Source organism: Arvicanthis niloticus, chromosome 3 (genome assembly GCF_011762505.2).
Source record: "Arvicanthis niloticus isolate mArvNil1 chromosome 3, mArvNil1.pat.X, whole genome shotgun sequence".
Lineage (NCBI taxonomy): Eukaryota > Metazoa > Chordata > Mammalia > Rodentia > Muridae > Arvicanthis > Arvicanthis niloticus.
In genome coordinates, this window is record NC_047660.1 from 84,715,261 (window position 1) to 84,731,672 (window position 16,412).

Genomic DNA, 16,412 nt, shown 5'->3' on the forward strand with positions numbered 1-16,412 from the left:
ATTCTAAATCATTTAATTTTTAAAAGTTTTATCTGATAATAATATTATTTTGATAAAACCACTAACTGCATAGTTTCCATTTCAGAGTTCTTATTGTTGACATTTTTTTTCAAGATCACTTTTCAAAAACATATGATCTTTATGTTCATGTTACTTCTAATAATTTAAGTGTTTTAAACTCTCCACTGTTGAGCCTGGTTATTGCTAATCTAAGCTATTTTTTGCTCATTGCAATGACTTAACTCCCAGTTATTTAGAGAGAATGTTAGAGCTTCTAATGTCTGTCAGTCCAGACATGCTAGGTTTAACCATCCATCTCTAGTACTCTAAAGAGATAGGTCATAGTGAAAAACAGAAAGAGAGGGAGAGAGAGAAGAGAAGAGAAGAGAGGAGGGGAGGGGAGGGGAGGGGAGGGGAGGGGAGGGGAGGGGAGGAGAAGAGGAGAGGAGAGAAGAGAGGAGAGGAGAGGAGAGAAGTGTTTAATGTAGCCATATAGGGAAGAAAAACAAATAGGGTCCTGACATGAGATTTAGCTTTAAACAGAGGGCACTGGGGTATAAGTAAACACCCCTGGTCCCCACCCATCATTGACCTATTATTGTCTTGGTTCATTTGTCCTTCAGAGTTGTCCAGTGAATTGTTAGAACTGTGTGAATTGCTTCTCTTTCTGGTAGGCAAGTTCCTCCATTGGGGGTCAGCCTTTCCCTTCTACCAGCATGAGATTCCTGCGGAAGGTGTAAGTCTCTGGGGTGCATTGTTTCAATATTCTAATGACCAAGAGAAAAACCACAAATGTCTGTCTCTAGAGTATTGTCTCTCCTGCCAGGATGATTGCAATGGAGAGGCGGAGTCTGAAACCATTCTCATAAGGCATAAACATAAGCTTGAAAGGCTGAGAACTCCTTTTTGTTTAGGCATGTTAGGAAAACCTGACAGGAAACAGAGTGGCAGAGTTATCTTTATTCTGACAGAGAGTTATTCTCCTTTACATTCATATAATGAATGTCAGATGCTTCATCTTTTAAGAACCTACCAAAACCAAATGGAGCTTGCTCATATTGTTGACCAGAAAGGGATTTTCAGAACCTTAGTGCATCTGATTATGCAGGTAATTTGTGAGTTCTTATATAAGCTCTGCACCCTGGTATTGAATAATGGTTTAGCAATACCTTATAATTAATATCTATCAGGATTTATAGTCTAGGAGGGGGTAGAAGAAATAGCCTTGTTAATTCATCCTGACAGTGTATAAATTATATCTTTATACCTTCATGGTGACTTCAGAAAACAACTTACTATATTTCTGCTTGTGGGGCTTCACAGAAGCATCTTTCTTTGTCCTTGCTTTTTCTGTAGGGGTATTTGCCACAGATCGTCCTTTTAGTTTGGTTTAGTCTGCAGACTATATTTTTGTCTTTGTTTGATACCTGAGACAACCTAGAAGAGATTTGCTTAGCTGTTACATTAAGCCTCTTTAACTTGTCTGATAGTTTCACAAAGTTAAGAACCCTTAAAAGGCAGAAGACTGACTTGGCTGATAGCAAAGGAATAAAAATCAGAAACTTTGAGACCTTAAACTAGGGTTCTCGTGTGTCCAAATGAGCTTTTCATTTAGTTACTAGTTAGCCAACATGCTTAGGATACATGTATTTGTCTGGGGTTGCTAGCAAATTCTTAAATATGCTAGCTTAGAACAGAACTGTGAAATTGGAGACTAGGACTGAGAGTTAAAGGCCATTTTGTTCTCAGTACTCAGGAGCAGGGTGAGGGGGCGTGTTAAGTGACAGTCTGCACTAAGATTTTGTTACAAATTAGAAGAATGCCTTTTCAATTTGTGGTTGTTAGTCTAACCCTGGGGTCTCATTTAGCTAAGTGTAGGAAGGTCAGGAGGAAGGATCTGATGCTTCAAGCATAGTGAGCACTGGAGTCATTCTTGCTCCATGAAAGTAGACGCTGCTCAGAAGTCTAGAGGCGTGTTGGAGCCGTGCTTTGTTGACAGCTTTAATTCCTAGCACTTTGTCACAGGTCCCTGAAGTCTGTCTAGTTAACTCATTTGTGGTCATTTCACCTGATAGAGAAACTAAGAGTTGTCTTGGTTTGAGAGGTTGAATCTGCCCAATATCAACACAGTTACAGCCAGACACTGGACGTTTCACTCTGTACTCGCTCCCTCCTCTTACTCTGATTCTCTCTTTCCCTTCTGTTTTGGCTCTAAGAAAAATGAGAGTGAGAACAAAACTTGATCGTGACTGCCACTCTCAGACCGTCAGCCAGTGGGTGCTGTTTGCGTCTGCTCACTCATGTGCTGTGCTGTGTCTCCTACAGGCTTACTGTGGATTCCTCCGTCCTGGAGTTCCTTCTGAGAATCTTTCTGCAGTGGCCACAGGAAACTGGGGCTGTGGTGCCTTTGGGGGTGATGCTAGATTAAAAGGTAAGTCAGTCACTGTAGGGAAAGGTAATAGCTTGCAGACTGGAGGTGAGAGGGTTAGAGAGATAAGTTAATCAGTCTTTACAGCCCGGTTTCTAATGTTCTGGAATAAGAGACTATAAAAATCCAAGGATGTAAGAACACTTGACACTATCCTCCTTTTTATTGCTGCATTTGGAGAAATTCTTAGCTTCAGTTACTATTTCCATGCAGAGGTTGCTTATCTCTTTGATTAACCAGATCCCACAGAATTTACTTTGGCTTGAGGGATTCGATCTGCCCAATGTACAAAGGTCAGTGGGAAGGAAAACTGTAAAATCAACTCAGATGTTTCAAACCAAAGTACTTTGCTCACAGGAGAGTTGTTTATGGCCAGTGCTATTCACTGAACTCATTCATTCACTCACTAAACAGATGGCCCATCTGCTGTGCTGTGGCACTGAGAATGGAGGTAAATAAGATGTGACCCTGCTCTTGACAGTCACAGCTCAGTATGTGAAAGAAAGGCCTAGGCAAATGCAGCACATGTTGTTAGTGCTGTGATGAATACAGTGCCATGGGAGTGTGGCCTGGAGGAGCTGCACGTATGCCACAGACCAGGGGGCATTATGATACTCAAGACGGATGAGACATTACTATTATAGCATCTACTGGCTTTGAAAGCATCAAATGTAGAAAGCAATACTGTCATTAGCTAAGAAAGATCACTGCTCCATTTCATCCCAGCTGGTCTGACAGAAACTAGAAGTACCACAGACAGTTCTGGCACTTAACTTCCTGGAATTAGTACAGATTAGAAGATAGTCCTTGTAAAGGTGGCACACGCCTTTAATACCAGCACTTGGGAGGCAGAGGCAGGTGGATTTCTGAGTTTGAGGCCAGCCTGGTCTACAGAGTGAGTTCCAGGACAGCCAAGGCTACACAGAGAAACCCTGTCTTGAAAAAAAAAAGAAAGAAAGAAAGAAAGAAGATAGTCCTTAACATGACTGCCTTTACTTCAGACTGTAGCCACAGGCTCAGAGGGTCCCCAGGCCAACTGCATTTTGCCTCCTGATCTCTTCAAGTTTGAAAATTCACTAGAATAACCCACAGAATTCTTAAGCTCCATACTTTGAGGAGACACATTACACTTACAATAAGGCCTGGAATCTTTGACATCTCTTAATAGTGTCAAATCACTTCTCCTTGAATGTCAGTATGTTCAGCTAGAAAATTCTGCTTACTTCTGGTGCTCAAATTGGATTTTCATTGTGTAGGCTGCTGATTGAATCATCACGTATATGACTGAACCCATTCTCCCTAAGAGGTTGGTGTCTTGTTTAAGGTTTCTGTTACTGTGATAAGACACTGACCAAAAGCAGCTTGGGGAGGAAAAGGTTTATTTCAGCTTATAGTTCCACATAACAGTCCATTATTAAAGGAAGTCAGGGTGCAAACTCAGGCAGGAATCTGGAGGCAGGAACTGATGCAGAGGCCATGGAAGAGTGCTGCTCACTGACTTGCTTCCCATAGTTGAACCAGCCTGATTTCTTACAACATCCAGGTGTCCAGGAGTGGTGCTGCCCACCACGAGCTGGGACCTCTCACACCAATCATTTTTTTTTTAAATGCCCCCACAGACTTGCCCAGGGGTCCATTTGGTGGAGGCATCTCAAAGAAGGGGTTCCCTCTTCTCTTGACTCTAGCTTGTGTCAAGTTGCCAAAGAATTAATCAAGACAGTTGGGGTTATCTGAATCATCTCGTTAGTGCCACAAACTAAGACTAAAGCAATTCTGTTTCAGTGTTCGCTCTAGGAACATAGTGCTAGAGCCAGCTTGGAGTTGCCTGGGAACACTAAGGGCAGTCCCAGCACACAAAAGCAACTATCCTTGACAGCCACACAAGGCATAGATAAAAGCCAGCTTATTAGGAGTAAAACAGGTGAGTCTGTCATTGTGGAATCATCCCCATAATGAAAAGCTTGCTATTTTCATAAAAGTGACATATTCACTGTTCTGAACCCAGAAAAATACCATCAAGTATGTAAACATCACCTAAATCCACTGTCAACATTGAATAGCTTTGTGAAAACATTCTGTGTAGCTATTTGACGTGAATGAATTTACACCATAATTCTGTCCCACAACCCCTTTTTAAAACCTGCACTCTGATAGTTTTCAACACCAAAAAATATAGGTTTATTGCCAATTATTTTAATAGCTATGTATTATTCTGTTCTATGTACATATATATCACAGTTCAGAGATTCTCTACTCGATACAATTGATTCATTCACTGTTTTGATTTAAGTTGCATATAATAACCTTCTCGGGATAAATTTCCTCAGGTAAGATTAACTCCTAGAATATGAGGACTTAGCCGGGCGGTGGTGGCGCATGCCTTTAATACCAGCACTTGGGAGGCAGAGGCAGGCGGATTTCTGAGTTCGAGGCCAGCCTGGTCTACAGAGTGAGTTCCAGGACAGCCAGGGCTACACAGAGAAACCCTGTCTCAAAAAACAAACAAACAAAAAAAAAATGAGTACTTTATATTTTCATACCTAATATAGATTGTCCCACTGAAGGTCTGTAGGATGAGCCTTAGAAAGGTGAAATATATCAGTATCCAGTTATCCTGATAATCAACAGTTTCCATGTTTATTACACTGTTTTGTTTGGATTTGTGAATTGTTTTTTTCATGTCTCCTCCCCGTATATTCTTGGGACAATTGTTCTTTCTCCAGTCAGTAATAATTCCTAGTACATTAAAGAATATTAAGTGTTCAGTAGCTTGTTGTTACAGGCATTTTTGTTCAGGTTTGGCTTTTTTCCCCTGTGTATTTCAGCCTTTTGGTCAAATGCCATATTGAGTTCATTTTTATGTGTCCACATTTTTGATGTTTTTGTGACATCTTTAAAATAACCTTCTTGTCCCCTCATTTTAAAGACTACTGTATTTCATTCTGGCTCAGAAATAAAAATTGCCTGGTAATTTGAAGTTTTTTTGAAGTTTGAAAGTCTACAAAAGAAGGAATTTGTGAGATTTATTTTATGAAATTCTTTATTGTCTTGAATTTGTTTGAGGAAACCCGTTTTTCACTCTGGAGTTATTGATCTTTTGACAGATACTTCCTTTTTCTGGTTTTTCTTTTAAGTAAAACAAATGACTAGATTCATATCATCAATCCAAAAGCCTGGTCTGCCACAGACCGTGGCCATGTGTGCTGGACAGCAGGAACGCTTTATAAGTGTGCTCATTTGTATCCTTTTATTTGTGGCTTAAAACCCCTTTCTCTCACTGCAGCAGCCTTGCTTGCTCCATCAGGGTAGTGTTCTCAGGTTTCTCCTGGGTGACTCACCTTCTCAGTTATTGAGATTTAGCCTAAGAGTCACTCTCACTCCCTCCCATGCACTTGGTTGAAAAGGCAGTAGATTACTAGTCACTATGAGGTATTGGTTGCCTATACATAAGTTTGTTTAGGGTTGTTTTCTGACTGTGCTGAGGATCAAGCCCAAGGCCTTTTGCACTTTGATACAGGAAAAAAAAATATTTATGAAATAAAAGATTGCACATTTAAACCATTACAGAAATCTGCTAAAATGGGAAGATATCTTTGGACTATTCCTACCTAGAGGGAAAATGAAAAAACATATCATGTGAATCATCTTAAAAATTAAATTATGCATGTAAAACAATACACATACAAGTCTGGGGTTCTTTATGTTTATCTGTATGTGCAAAAATTAACTACGATTTCCTTTAAATGGATAATAGAAACATATTTTCTTTTGTGGTTGTTGTTTTATGTATTATTTTTGTAACAACAATAAAAAACAGATTTTTGTGGAGAACATAGACACGTCCAAATTCTTAAGCTTGCATTTTCTTAATTAAAACTAGAGACAAGTATTTCTGAATTAGTGTTGACTAATAGCACACAAGTCTCACAGCTCACAACAATTTGATATCAGTGTCTCTAGTTATACATTAGTATAATCATTTCTTGTTTGTTTAATCAGTTGTGGTTTTTTTGTTTTGGGGTGTTTCTTTTTGTTTGGTTGAGACAGAGTTTCCCTATATATCCTAGCAGTAGACCTTGTATGCGCTATGTAGCCCAGGCAGGTCTTGAACTCATGATCTTGCCTCAGCTTCCTAAGTGCTGGTGTTAAAGGCATGTGCCTCCACACCTGATCTATTATGAAAAAAAAAGTTTAATCTCTTTATGTTGTCTCTTAATTAATTGACTGTCATTTATTACAACTGCTGTCCTATAGAACAGAGGGTATTTGTGCTGGATCCCAGTGAGGCTTTATGCCCTCCTGCCTGGCTGGGCTCTGTTTTTCTGGAAGACATGGGAAAGTGCCTTTCAATCTGAGCTCTCTTCCTGGTGTACCTGCCTAACAGTGTTTCTTTAGGAATTCAGTAGAAAACTTGCTTCAAATCTTGATTTTGATCTTTTCCCAAACAGATGACTAGTGGTATATAAAACTCCTGTGCTGTTGTGGTACTAGGCTGGGATATTCACTAGGCTGTATGATTAAGTGCATTTTAGGATGGTTTCACTAGAAATTCGTTTATTGAGACATAAGCCCTCATAAGTATAGTTCAATCAGTATCCTGAAGTGCCCTCCACCCTTGGAGTTCCTACTTAGTGTTACACCTTTGTTAAAGTTTTAGGTGATTTATTTGTCCCCACTTGTATGGTGTCCCTGTCTTTTACCAATGCTCTTTTAAAGATAAAACAGTGTTTTGTCTCCTTGGTATATCTGGACACATTTTATAATTTTGTAGATTATTTGGTCTTTTCTCTTTGTTCAAGTGGAAACGACTTTGTGTGTTTGCTTTATAAACCCTTTTGTGAGTTTTTTTTGGTTAGGATTTCTATTGTTGTTGTTATTGTCATTGCTATTGTCGTTGTTGTTGTTGTTGTTGTTGTTGTTGTTGTTATTATTATTATTATTATTATTATTACATCTCACTATTATATAGCCCTAGCTGACCTGGAACTCATTAGGTACAACAAGTTAGCCCATAGCTCACAGCAATCCACCTGCCTCTGCTGGGATCAGAGGTGTGTGCTACTATGAAGAATTCTTTTTGCTTTTTTTGAGTATAGTTTTTGTTGCTGCTGTTTTTTAACATCCTACCAGAACAGACTATGAGGTCGGCTTCTGATAACTGCTCCAGACATCCTGAATATACACTGTCATTTAAAATCTTATCTAAGCATGTTGCAAAAGACTGTTGCAAGAATGTAGAGTATTCTTACTCAAGGAAGGCTGGGAGAGAAATAGAGAGTGATGTGCACCAGTCCTGAGCTCCATAAGATGTTTCTAAGTCAAAATAAGTTTTTTTCTTTCTAGACTTACTGCATTACAATAAAAGAATAAAGATATTATTTGTGCCTTAAGAGTTGATTTTAGCTTGTTTGACTTAATTATTGCAGATATACTGGCACTTGTAAAGGTGTCTCTGAAGAGGATAGCACTTGCTCCATGCCCAACAGACTCTCTCAATGAAACACTCATTGTTCTTATTGGTCTCTGCTCCCTTCATGAACACTCTGTTTAAGGTTCCTTGTCAGTGTCTCCTGATGCTTGCTTCCTTGCTTATTTTTTACTATCTCCATAAGGTATTTACTTGGCCTGTAAGAGATTATGCCATCGCTATCTTAGTATACTAAAGAGTATCTTGACATCATAGTCTGCTCATTTTCTTTTCTATCCCTGAGCCTTGCCTAGTAAGGGAATCATAAATAAGATGTGTGTCAGCATTCCCACGCAGCTGCTTATTACTCCCAGACACTATACACTCTTTTCTAGCTGTATCTGTGCCTGACTAGCTCCCCCCACCACCCCTCAGTCCCCACTTGAATGTTACCTAAAGCAGAAGATTCTATGTCCTGCACATGCTGTATGTGAAGTTCAGACGAGTGGTAGGCTGACAAAGAAAAGTCTAATGTGGGTTATCTCTTTCGCCAGAAGGGAAGGAAGGGTCGTCCCATTTGAGTGTGGCCCTTTCGTCTCACCTAGAAGGGGTTATTACATGTGTCTGAGGAAGGCCTCATGGAATTGACCTAACATATGACCAGATTCTGAGATCAGCTCCTCCATCTCTGTAACATACATATTGATTCCCTCCTGGGGGCTACTCAGTGTGGTAGCCACAGCCTCTTGTTTTCATCAGTGTACCTGAATGGCAGGAACCAGAACTACATAGTTACAGGCTTGACATGCATTGCAACTGGGTGGCCCAAGATTAAAAGAAAGACTCCATGGGATTTTTTAAAATTCCGTAGAAATACTGCTAATTAGACCAACTTGGATAGGATTCCATCCATGAGACCAAATGAACATACCCAGTAAACATTAAGTTTATCTTTTATTAACTAAGATTTCCATTGGATCCCTTGACATATTAAGTGAAAGATTGGTGAAATGTAGAAACGTGGTATACATTTATTTTCCATTTGGCCATCCTTATATCCACTTAAGTCAAACCTAATAATGTCTTTACTAATTTCTTTCCTGTTTTAGAATCAAGATGGCTTAACTCAAGCCAGGCATGAAGGTACATGCATGCCTTTGGCCCCAGTACTCTGACACATATGACATGTGAATCAGCAAATCTAGACTACATAGGAGAACATGTCTCAAAAAAATGCTAAACACCAGAAAAATTATTAATCCAGAATGGTAGTAGGGTAGTGTCAGTGAGTCATTTTCCGCCGTGCTATGGTTTTCTGCCGTGCTATGGTTGGCCTGACCTGTGGCCCTTTAACTGAGAGCTGTGGAAATTGTGGTTGTAAACATAGGGAAAGAGTGAGTCCTTGAGTAGGTAGATTTGGGGCCAGATCACCTCAGGTACCAGATCGCCTGGTACTCTGCTTCCTCTGTAGTAGGAACAGACCACATTTCCCTTTCTCTCTCAGCTTCCCATGAGTAAGAACACACGGAACAATTCTGCATTGTTCTTTCTGTATTCCAGTGTTTTGTGTGATGATGTAAGGTCAAGGATATGTGGAGTGTTTGTCATCGATACCTATAAGATGCCGCTGTATTCCTGGATCTGGGAAATGGCTTGCATGCTTTGTTTCATAGCCTCCAAGTTGGTGGTGATCAGTCAAGTGTCAGAATCGTCGCACTTTGTATTTTTATTTGCATAGCTACTCTTTGTAACCTTCTTTGTGAGACTGGAAAGGCAAGATTTGTAGACAGATTCACAAAGGAGCACAGCAGGTAAGTTTCAGAACTGACCAAGCTGACCCTGTCTGCCACCAACACCAGATGCCAGTTATCATTGTGTTTCCTGTTGTGACCTAAGTACATGCTGACTGTGTTCTCTGTTCTAGGAGATGTACATTAATGGGTCATCAGGCTTGGCGACAAGTTAGTTACTTGTTGTATAAGCACACAACTTTTTAGGAAGACCTTTTGTTTTTATAGGTGACATACTGAGGCATGGAGAGTGGGTAATCAGCCTGACATCACAAGCTTTTAATCTGCACTGGATCTGGGTCTAAATATAAAAGTTGACATTTGTGATGGTAGATTGTCAACTTGATGGGATTTAGGTTTACTATAAGAACAAACTTCTGGACATGTCTATGATTGGGTTACCAGTTTAGGTTACTTAAGATGGGACAACTCACCCTAAATATGGGGAGTACTGTCCAATGGGCTAGTTACTGGGCTAAAAGAAAGCAACTGGGCACCAGCACCCACCTCTGCTTTCTGCCTGAGGATCCACAGTGACCGCTGTGCCATGCTTTAGCTGCCACACCTTCCCTACCCTCCCTACCTACTCTCAATGTGAGCCAAAAGAGACCTTTCTTTCCATAAGTTGCTTTGGTTAGTAGTGAGGAAAGTAATACAGCATTGCAGGAAGAGTGGTGGGCTTGAAGAAAGACTGTTTAAAACAATGAATAGACTATAAAGGTGGAATTAGTGATGCCTATAGGAAGAGGGAGGGGGCAAGTCAAGACTAAGAGCAGTAGCCAGGGGATGGGGGTGCTCTAATGTAAGAGTTGACCTAAACGCCATGTGTGTACTTTGGAGTTTACAAGCAGAGCTGAAGACCGTCAGTGCACCCAAGGGTGTGTGAGCACTCAGAAGTCTGAGTTCACTGGGAAGGCATGGGCCATGCTTTCACATCTCTCGTATCTGAGCCTTCTTGCCAGAATACACTCAGATAATGCAAATAAACAGCTTAAGGAAATCTTGTGTCTGACTTATGATAAAGTTTGCTTGGCCTCATGCAGAATTATTTTGCATTGCAGCTTGAAAGCAGCGGAATGGGTAAGAGCATGGGGCTTTGAGTCAGAATACAGGGTTCAAATCTCAGCTTTACCGCATTCTTACTAGTTGTCCTTAGACAATTACTTAGTCCTTCTCAAAATGGCAGTAATGCTAGTTATCTTGTTCTGGTTCTGTAAAAATTAAATGAGCTTATCCTTAGAGTTTAAGCCCTGTGTTAGCAGATACTACTTATATTACATGTCCATGGCATCAGACACCACCTCTGATATGTTTTGGTGAGACAGGGTCTCTCTATGTAGCACTAGCTGTCCAGGAACTCAGTATGTAGACAAGGCTGGCCTTGAACCTACAGAGATACACCTGGCTCTTTCTCCGTATTGCTGTAATTAACAGTACGTGCCACCATACCCAGTGTCTTAGCCATACTTGCTTGGTTCATTTTCTGTAATGGGACACAGTAAAGTGTGTTTTCAGGTTATTCATATTTGTTTTTTTTTTTTTTTTCCTCATGGTGTAACATGGTTGCCAAAAAGAAAATTAAAACCAAGCTCCCTCCAGGTTAATTTAAGTGATTAGTTTGGCACCTATGTATGCTTGAGCTAGAATTGTATGCTTTTATATTAGACTTGGCATCTTTCCACATATCCCATTAAATTTATTCTCATCTAACTTTTGATGCAAGAGAGTTCACTTAAAACATGAGGCTTAATTCTACAGTTTTACCAAGACCTTGGAGATATCATAGGCATTAGGTGCTGTAGATAGTGCCATTTAAAATACTGGAGAGATGACTTAGCATTCAGGAGCACTAGCTGCTCTTCCAAGGGACCTGGGTTCAACACCCACATGATAGCTCACAGCTGTTTGTAACTCTAGTTCCAGGGGATCCAACACCCTCACGTAGACAGACATGCAGACAAAACACCAATGCAAAAAAAAAAAAAAAAAAGAAGAAAAAAAATTAAAATACTTTGTCAATGACTCAGTGATGTATTTAAGGTCAAGATTAATTTATTTTCCTGGAAACTCATTTGTGTACTTACAGTCTTAATGCCTGATTCAGGCAGAAAAATGATAACAGTAATTATGGAATCCTAACTGAGAGTTTCTAAGGATCATCTGGTTCAATTCTGTTGTGTAACTGAGAAAAATGAGGCCAAGAGCTAAGCAAGTGGCTAAATACAACTGGCAGAGGGTGGAGACTGAATTGGACCCCATCTCTGTATCCTTACTGGTCCAGCATATGCCTGTGCAGCAGGATAAGTAGAACAGAGACAGGCGTGAATCAAAACCGACTCAAGCCAACTTTTCATTCTCACTAAAAGGTAAAAACATGATATGTTTTGGTAAAGGACAATTTATTTGCAAGATGACAATTCATTATTTTTCATTTTTATATGTACTTTAAGGTTAATTAGGAACCTTTTAAAACTGGGTGTTCTGAAGTTTTAATGTATGCATAAGTTGGTTGAGCAATTTTAATTAAAACTTACCTTTGCTTTGAAATTAATTCCTTTCAACATTCTAAGATTAATGAGACCTAATCATGGTATCTCCCAGGTTGTAGATAGTCAATAAATATAGTCTAAACAACAGGACAGGACTTGGATGGTATTTTAGAATCTCACATGCATTGTCAAAAATAATCATAGGTAGGCATGGTAGTATACTCTTTTAATCTCAGCACTCAAGTCACTGAGGCAGGATTGTGAGTTCAAGGCCAGCCTGAACCTACAAAGACCTTATTTAAAAATATATATATATCACATCCCTCTGTATATGAATATGTCTGTGTTTTTATGCCAATGCATTTATTATTTTAATTGTGTGTGTGCATAGACTACATGTGAGGGCAGAGAAAAGTTTATGGGAATCTAGTTTTTGCCGCTCCCATGTGGGTCTGGGGTTTTAATTCAGATCATCAGGCTTGGCAGCAAGTTCATTTTGTTACAGAACCATTTGAACATAAGTTAACATGCATTGTTTCCCTTTTTTCTGAAATACAGCAGTGTGTATTTCCTAAGAAAAATATTTCATTATAATTATTAAACTCATACAAGTATAGGTTATGTTTATCTGTCCTTTCCTCTGTGTCATTATGCCAGATGGCCAAATAGATAATAAATTTAGCCTTTCTGGACACCCCAGTGTGGGGGAATTTGAGGGTGGCGAGGTGGGGGGGGTGCACATCCTCATAGAAGCAGGAGGAGGGGGGCTGGGATAGGGGTTCCTGGGTGAGGGGGAAATGGGGTAAGGGGATAACATCTGAAATGTAAATAAAATATCCAATAAAAAAAAGAAATAAAAAAATAAATCTAGCTTTTTCTCTCCTCCGGGAGTCCAGGATTGGATGCAGTTCTGTGTCTTACTCTATTTGAGTCTGGGTATTTCCGAAAGTGTTTTATGACACTCACATGCTTAAGGTCTACAGTGTTTTGAGTCTGGGATTGGGCTATGCCTTCTCAGATGACTGTAGCAGTAGGACTGTGGAGGCACTTAATAACGTTGGACACCATTGACATCTCACTGTATAGTTACTGTGATCTCTCCCCCTCTTTGTGAGCTTTTAATGGATCTATGAGAAGACACTGCAAAACAATTTCCCCAGTGGTGGCACCTATTAACGCTTGCAGTTGGAGCTTCTGCCCTACTCTGAGTAATGTTAAAGGTATTTGGTTAGGTGTATAAAATCCTAACTATAGAAAAATTCTTCATCATGCTTTAACTGCATTCCTGCCTTCTGTGTTACAGAGTAAAACATACCTAGCATGAGGGCGAGAGTTGTTGCCAAGTTCAGGTTTGTTCATATTCAAATAAATATTTCTTTGAAATAAATATTGAAAAGAAACTTAATTTCTAGAAACATACTTCAGGTTCAGAGGTTTGTAGCTTTGATTGGAGATCAGTAGTTGTCAGTTGTTTTTCTGTTCTAACACTCCAGGAGTTTACTCATCGAGTGTCTTCAGTAACACTGACTCCTGTGCCAGGGACAGATCCGTGTGAATGCCAGAGGGACACAGGTGTGCTTAACAGCTTAGCAAGTGTGTAAGGAGACAGAAGTATTAAATCAAGCAAACAAAAATAATTCAAGATTAATAAAAGTAATTATATATACTACCTTGTTTCCTTGGTTGTTACTTCAAGTGAACTTTCCTTTCTTTGTGGCCCAGAGAAGTAACTGTGAGGCTGCTGCAGTTATATTTATCCTCCAAACCATACCTGACGAGCCATAAACTGAATAATTAATGTCATCATCTACTCACCATACCTAGTAACATATGCATTGGGTTTGTAAATCCTTGATCCAGGTAAAAGCTGTGGCATACCAGCCTCTGTAGCTGGATGAAAGAGAAGTGCCATGGTATAACTGCCTGTTCTCTTTGTTGCAGCCTTAATACAGATACTGGCAGCTGCTGCAGCTGAACGAGATGTGGTTTATTTCACCTTTGGGGACTCAGAATTGATGAGAGACATTTACAGCATGCACAGTTTCCTTACTGAGAGGAAACTGAATGTTGGTGAGTAGGAGATAGTTTGACACTCGCTATCTAGATGGATGTGTACCAGCCAGGAGGAACACTTGCTACTCTGGATGGATCATAGTAAGAAAAGTTATCTGGGGCAAGCAGAGTGACAGCACACTTAAGCAGGCGGGTTCTGCAGAGGTTTGTTTTTTTGTTTTCTGGAAGAATTTCAGTTATGATATTGACATAAGTCTGTTATCTTAGAGTGAGGTCTCTGGCCAGGCATAGTGGTATGTACCTATAATCCCAGCCAGTTGGAGAATCATCAGTTCCAGGCCAGCCTGGGATAATAGCCCTATCTCACAAAAAAGAAAGAAAGAACAAGAGAAAGAAGGAAGGAAGGAAGGAAGGAAGGAAGGAAGGAAGGAAGGAAGGAAAGAAGGAAGGAGGGAGGGAGGGAGGGAGGGAGGGAGGGAGGGAGGGAGGGAGAAAAAGAAAAGGGGGGTGGGGAGCCAGAATTAATGTTTATTTTTACTTTTATTGATACAGAAATATAAAGAAGAGTGCGGGTATACAGAGTGTATATTTAAAACATACATGAGAGGAAGATAAATTCAAACCTGACAGTCCTCAAGTCCTCAGTCTGTCAAATTTCTGAGAATGTACTGTGTTCATATAGTGTGTTGCTCCTGTGGGAGCCTGGTGTATAGCTGGGGCTGCAGTGAACTCAATAGACAAGACATGGACAGAGGATCATGGACAGCCCACTATAATCATAGCCTGTGTCGCTTTCAAGTGTTTTTAGAATGTTAAAGTTTATGTCAGGAAATCCTTCTAGGCATTAGAAATTCATACTATATTTTCAGAAGCCAAATCTGAACTTATACTTGTAAGATAATTTAAAATAGCAAGTTTTTGTCTTAAGTTTTTCTATCAATATAACTTAATATGCAAATTGTTCTGGTCTTTCACGCTCTAGGAAAAGTGTACAAGTTATTGCTTAGATACTACAATGAAGAATGCAGAACCTGTTCCACCCCTGGACCAGACACCAAGCTCTATCCCTTCATATACCATGCTGTTGAGTCAAGTGCAGAGACCACTGACCAGCCAGGACAGAAGACAGGCACCTGAGGAACCAATGAATAGGACTTCCTCTCAGAGTCATCCTATTTGAAATGTGGGGTGTGACATATGAACTGACTTAATCTGATCTAAATGTGTATATAATCCACATTTGTAATCAAGGGTGTAGTCTCTTCTACATATGCAGTTGTCACTTGTTCATCCTGATGGACATGGGCTTAGACATGGTTTCTTCCATTTTTCTTCTCCTTCAGTCTTTATTCTTTATTTTTTTTTCTCTTTATTTTGCCAATCTGATTTCTTGAGAAAACCCACAAAAGGTTACATTCAGCTTTTAGGCATTGTTCTTTCTGTCTGTGTATTATCCAGACTGCTTTGGTGGCTAGTGGAGACCATCTCACCTGAATGAGTTAAAATCCAGAAATCTGAGTTTACTATGGTTACCTGTGAGCTTCTCACTCCCAAACCTTGTTAGGCTTGCGTTGTCTCCATTTTGAATTTTGAAAGTTGAAGTTTTTCTTATGTTACTTAATACCAGTCAGTATCTTTTAGGCTAAAACTATTTTCTATTTAAGACAGACTAATTTCCAGTTTCTCTTTTGAAACATCATCCCTATAAGCAATGGGGGGGGTTTTGTCCCTTTTTTCCCAGTGCTATTTTAGAAGCTGACCAAGAGGAAAGCAAATGTAGAATAAAAGGATTTTCCTTGTTTGGTATAAAGAAACCAGGTTCAAGAGCATTGGGGTTTTTGTTTTTTTCATGACTTGTTTTTCCTTTGCAATTAGGATCAATGTTTGTTCTGTGGTGCTTAAGGCATATTCATGTAACCAAAGGTTGGGGCTGGAAACTTCACGCTGATTTGTACATATGGAAGTTTCTCTGGCAGTAAATATTAGAGTTAATAAATTTCATTAATAAATCATTTGTCAGAAACTCCCATATCACTTATATTTTATTTATACATATAAGCATGTGCTCTTTAATTGTGTCTGCAAGAGTACATAAAATCCACCAACTGAGGTCGGGAGACAGTGAGGTCTGGGCTTTTGAAGAGCCCTGTTTCAAATCTCTTACTCACACTTGTATTTTTAAAACCACCAACAAGGTAACCTATAATCAATGTCTTTGTGAGGTTAATCTGGAAACCAAAGCCAGTCTGACATTAACTGATTAGAATGTAATCCCAAAAACACTT

General features: G+C 39.7%; 1 protein-coding gene across 5 annotated transcripts in view; it reads left to right on the forward strand.

The window, feature by feature from the left end:
* Parg (poly(ADP-ribose) glycohydrolase) overlaps positions 1-16,150 on the forward strand; it is a 108,542-nt gene extending 92,392 nt beyond the window's left edge. For 4 of the 5 annotated variants that reach the window (XM_034498044.2, XM_034498043.2, XM_076931434.1 and 1 more), the window contains 3 exons: positions 2,326-2,431; positions 14,056-14,184; positions 15,110-16,150. In XM_034498044.2, coding sequence (XP_034353935.1) covers positions 2,326-2,431; positions 14,056-14,184; positions 15,110-15,264 — 390 coding nt within the window. In that variant the 3' untranslated portion in view covers positions 15,265-16,150. The remainder of the gene's footprint in view (positions 1-2,325; positions 2,432-14,055; positions 14,185-15,109) is intronic. The other variant, XM_076931436.1, reaches the window with a different exon arrangement.
* The last annotated feature ends 262 nt before the right edge of the window (positions 16,151-16,412 follow it).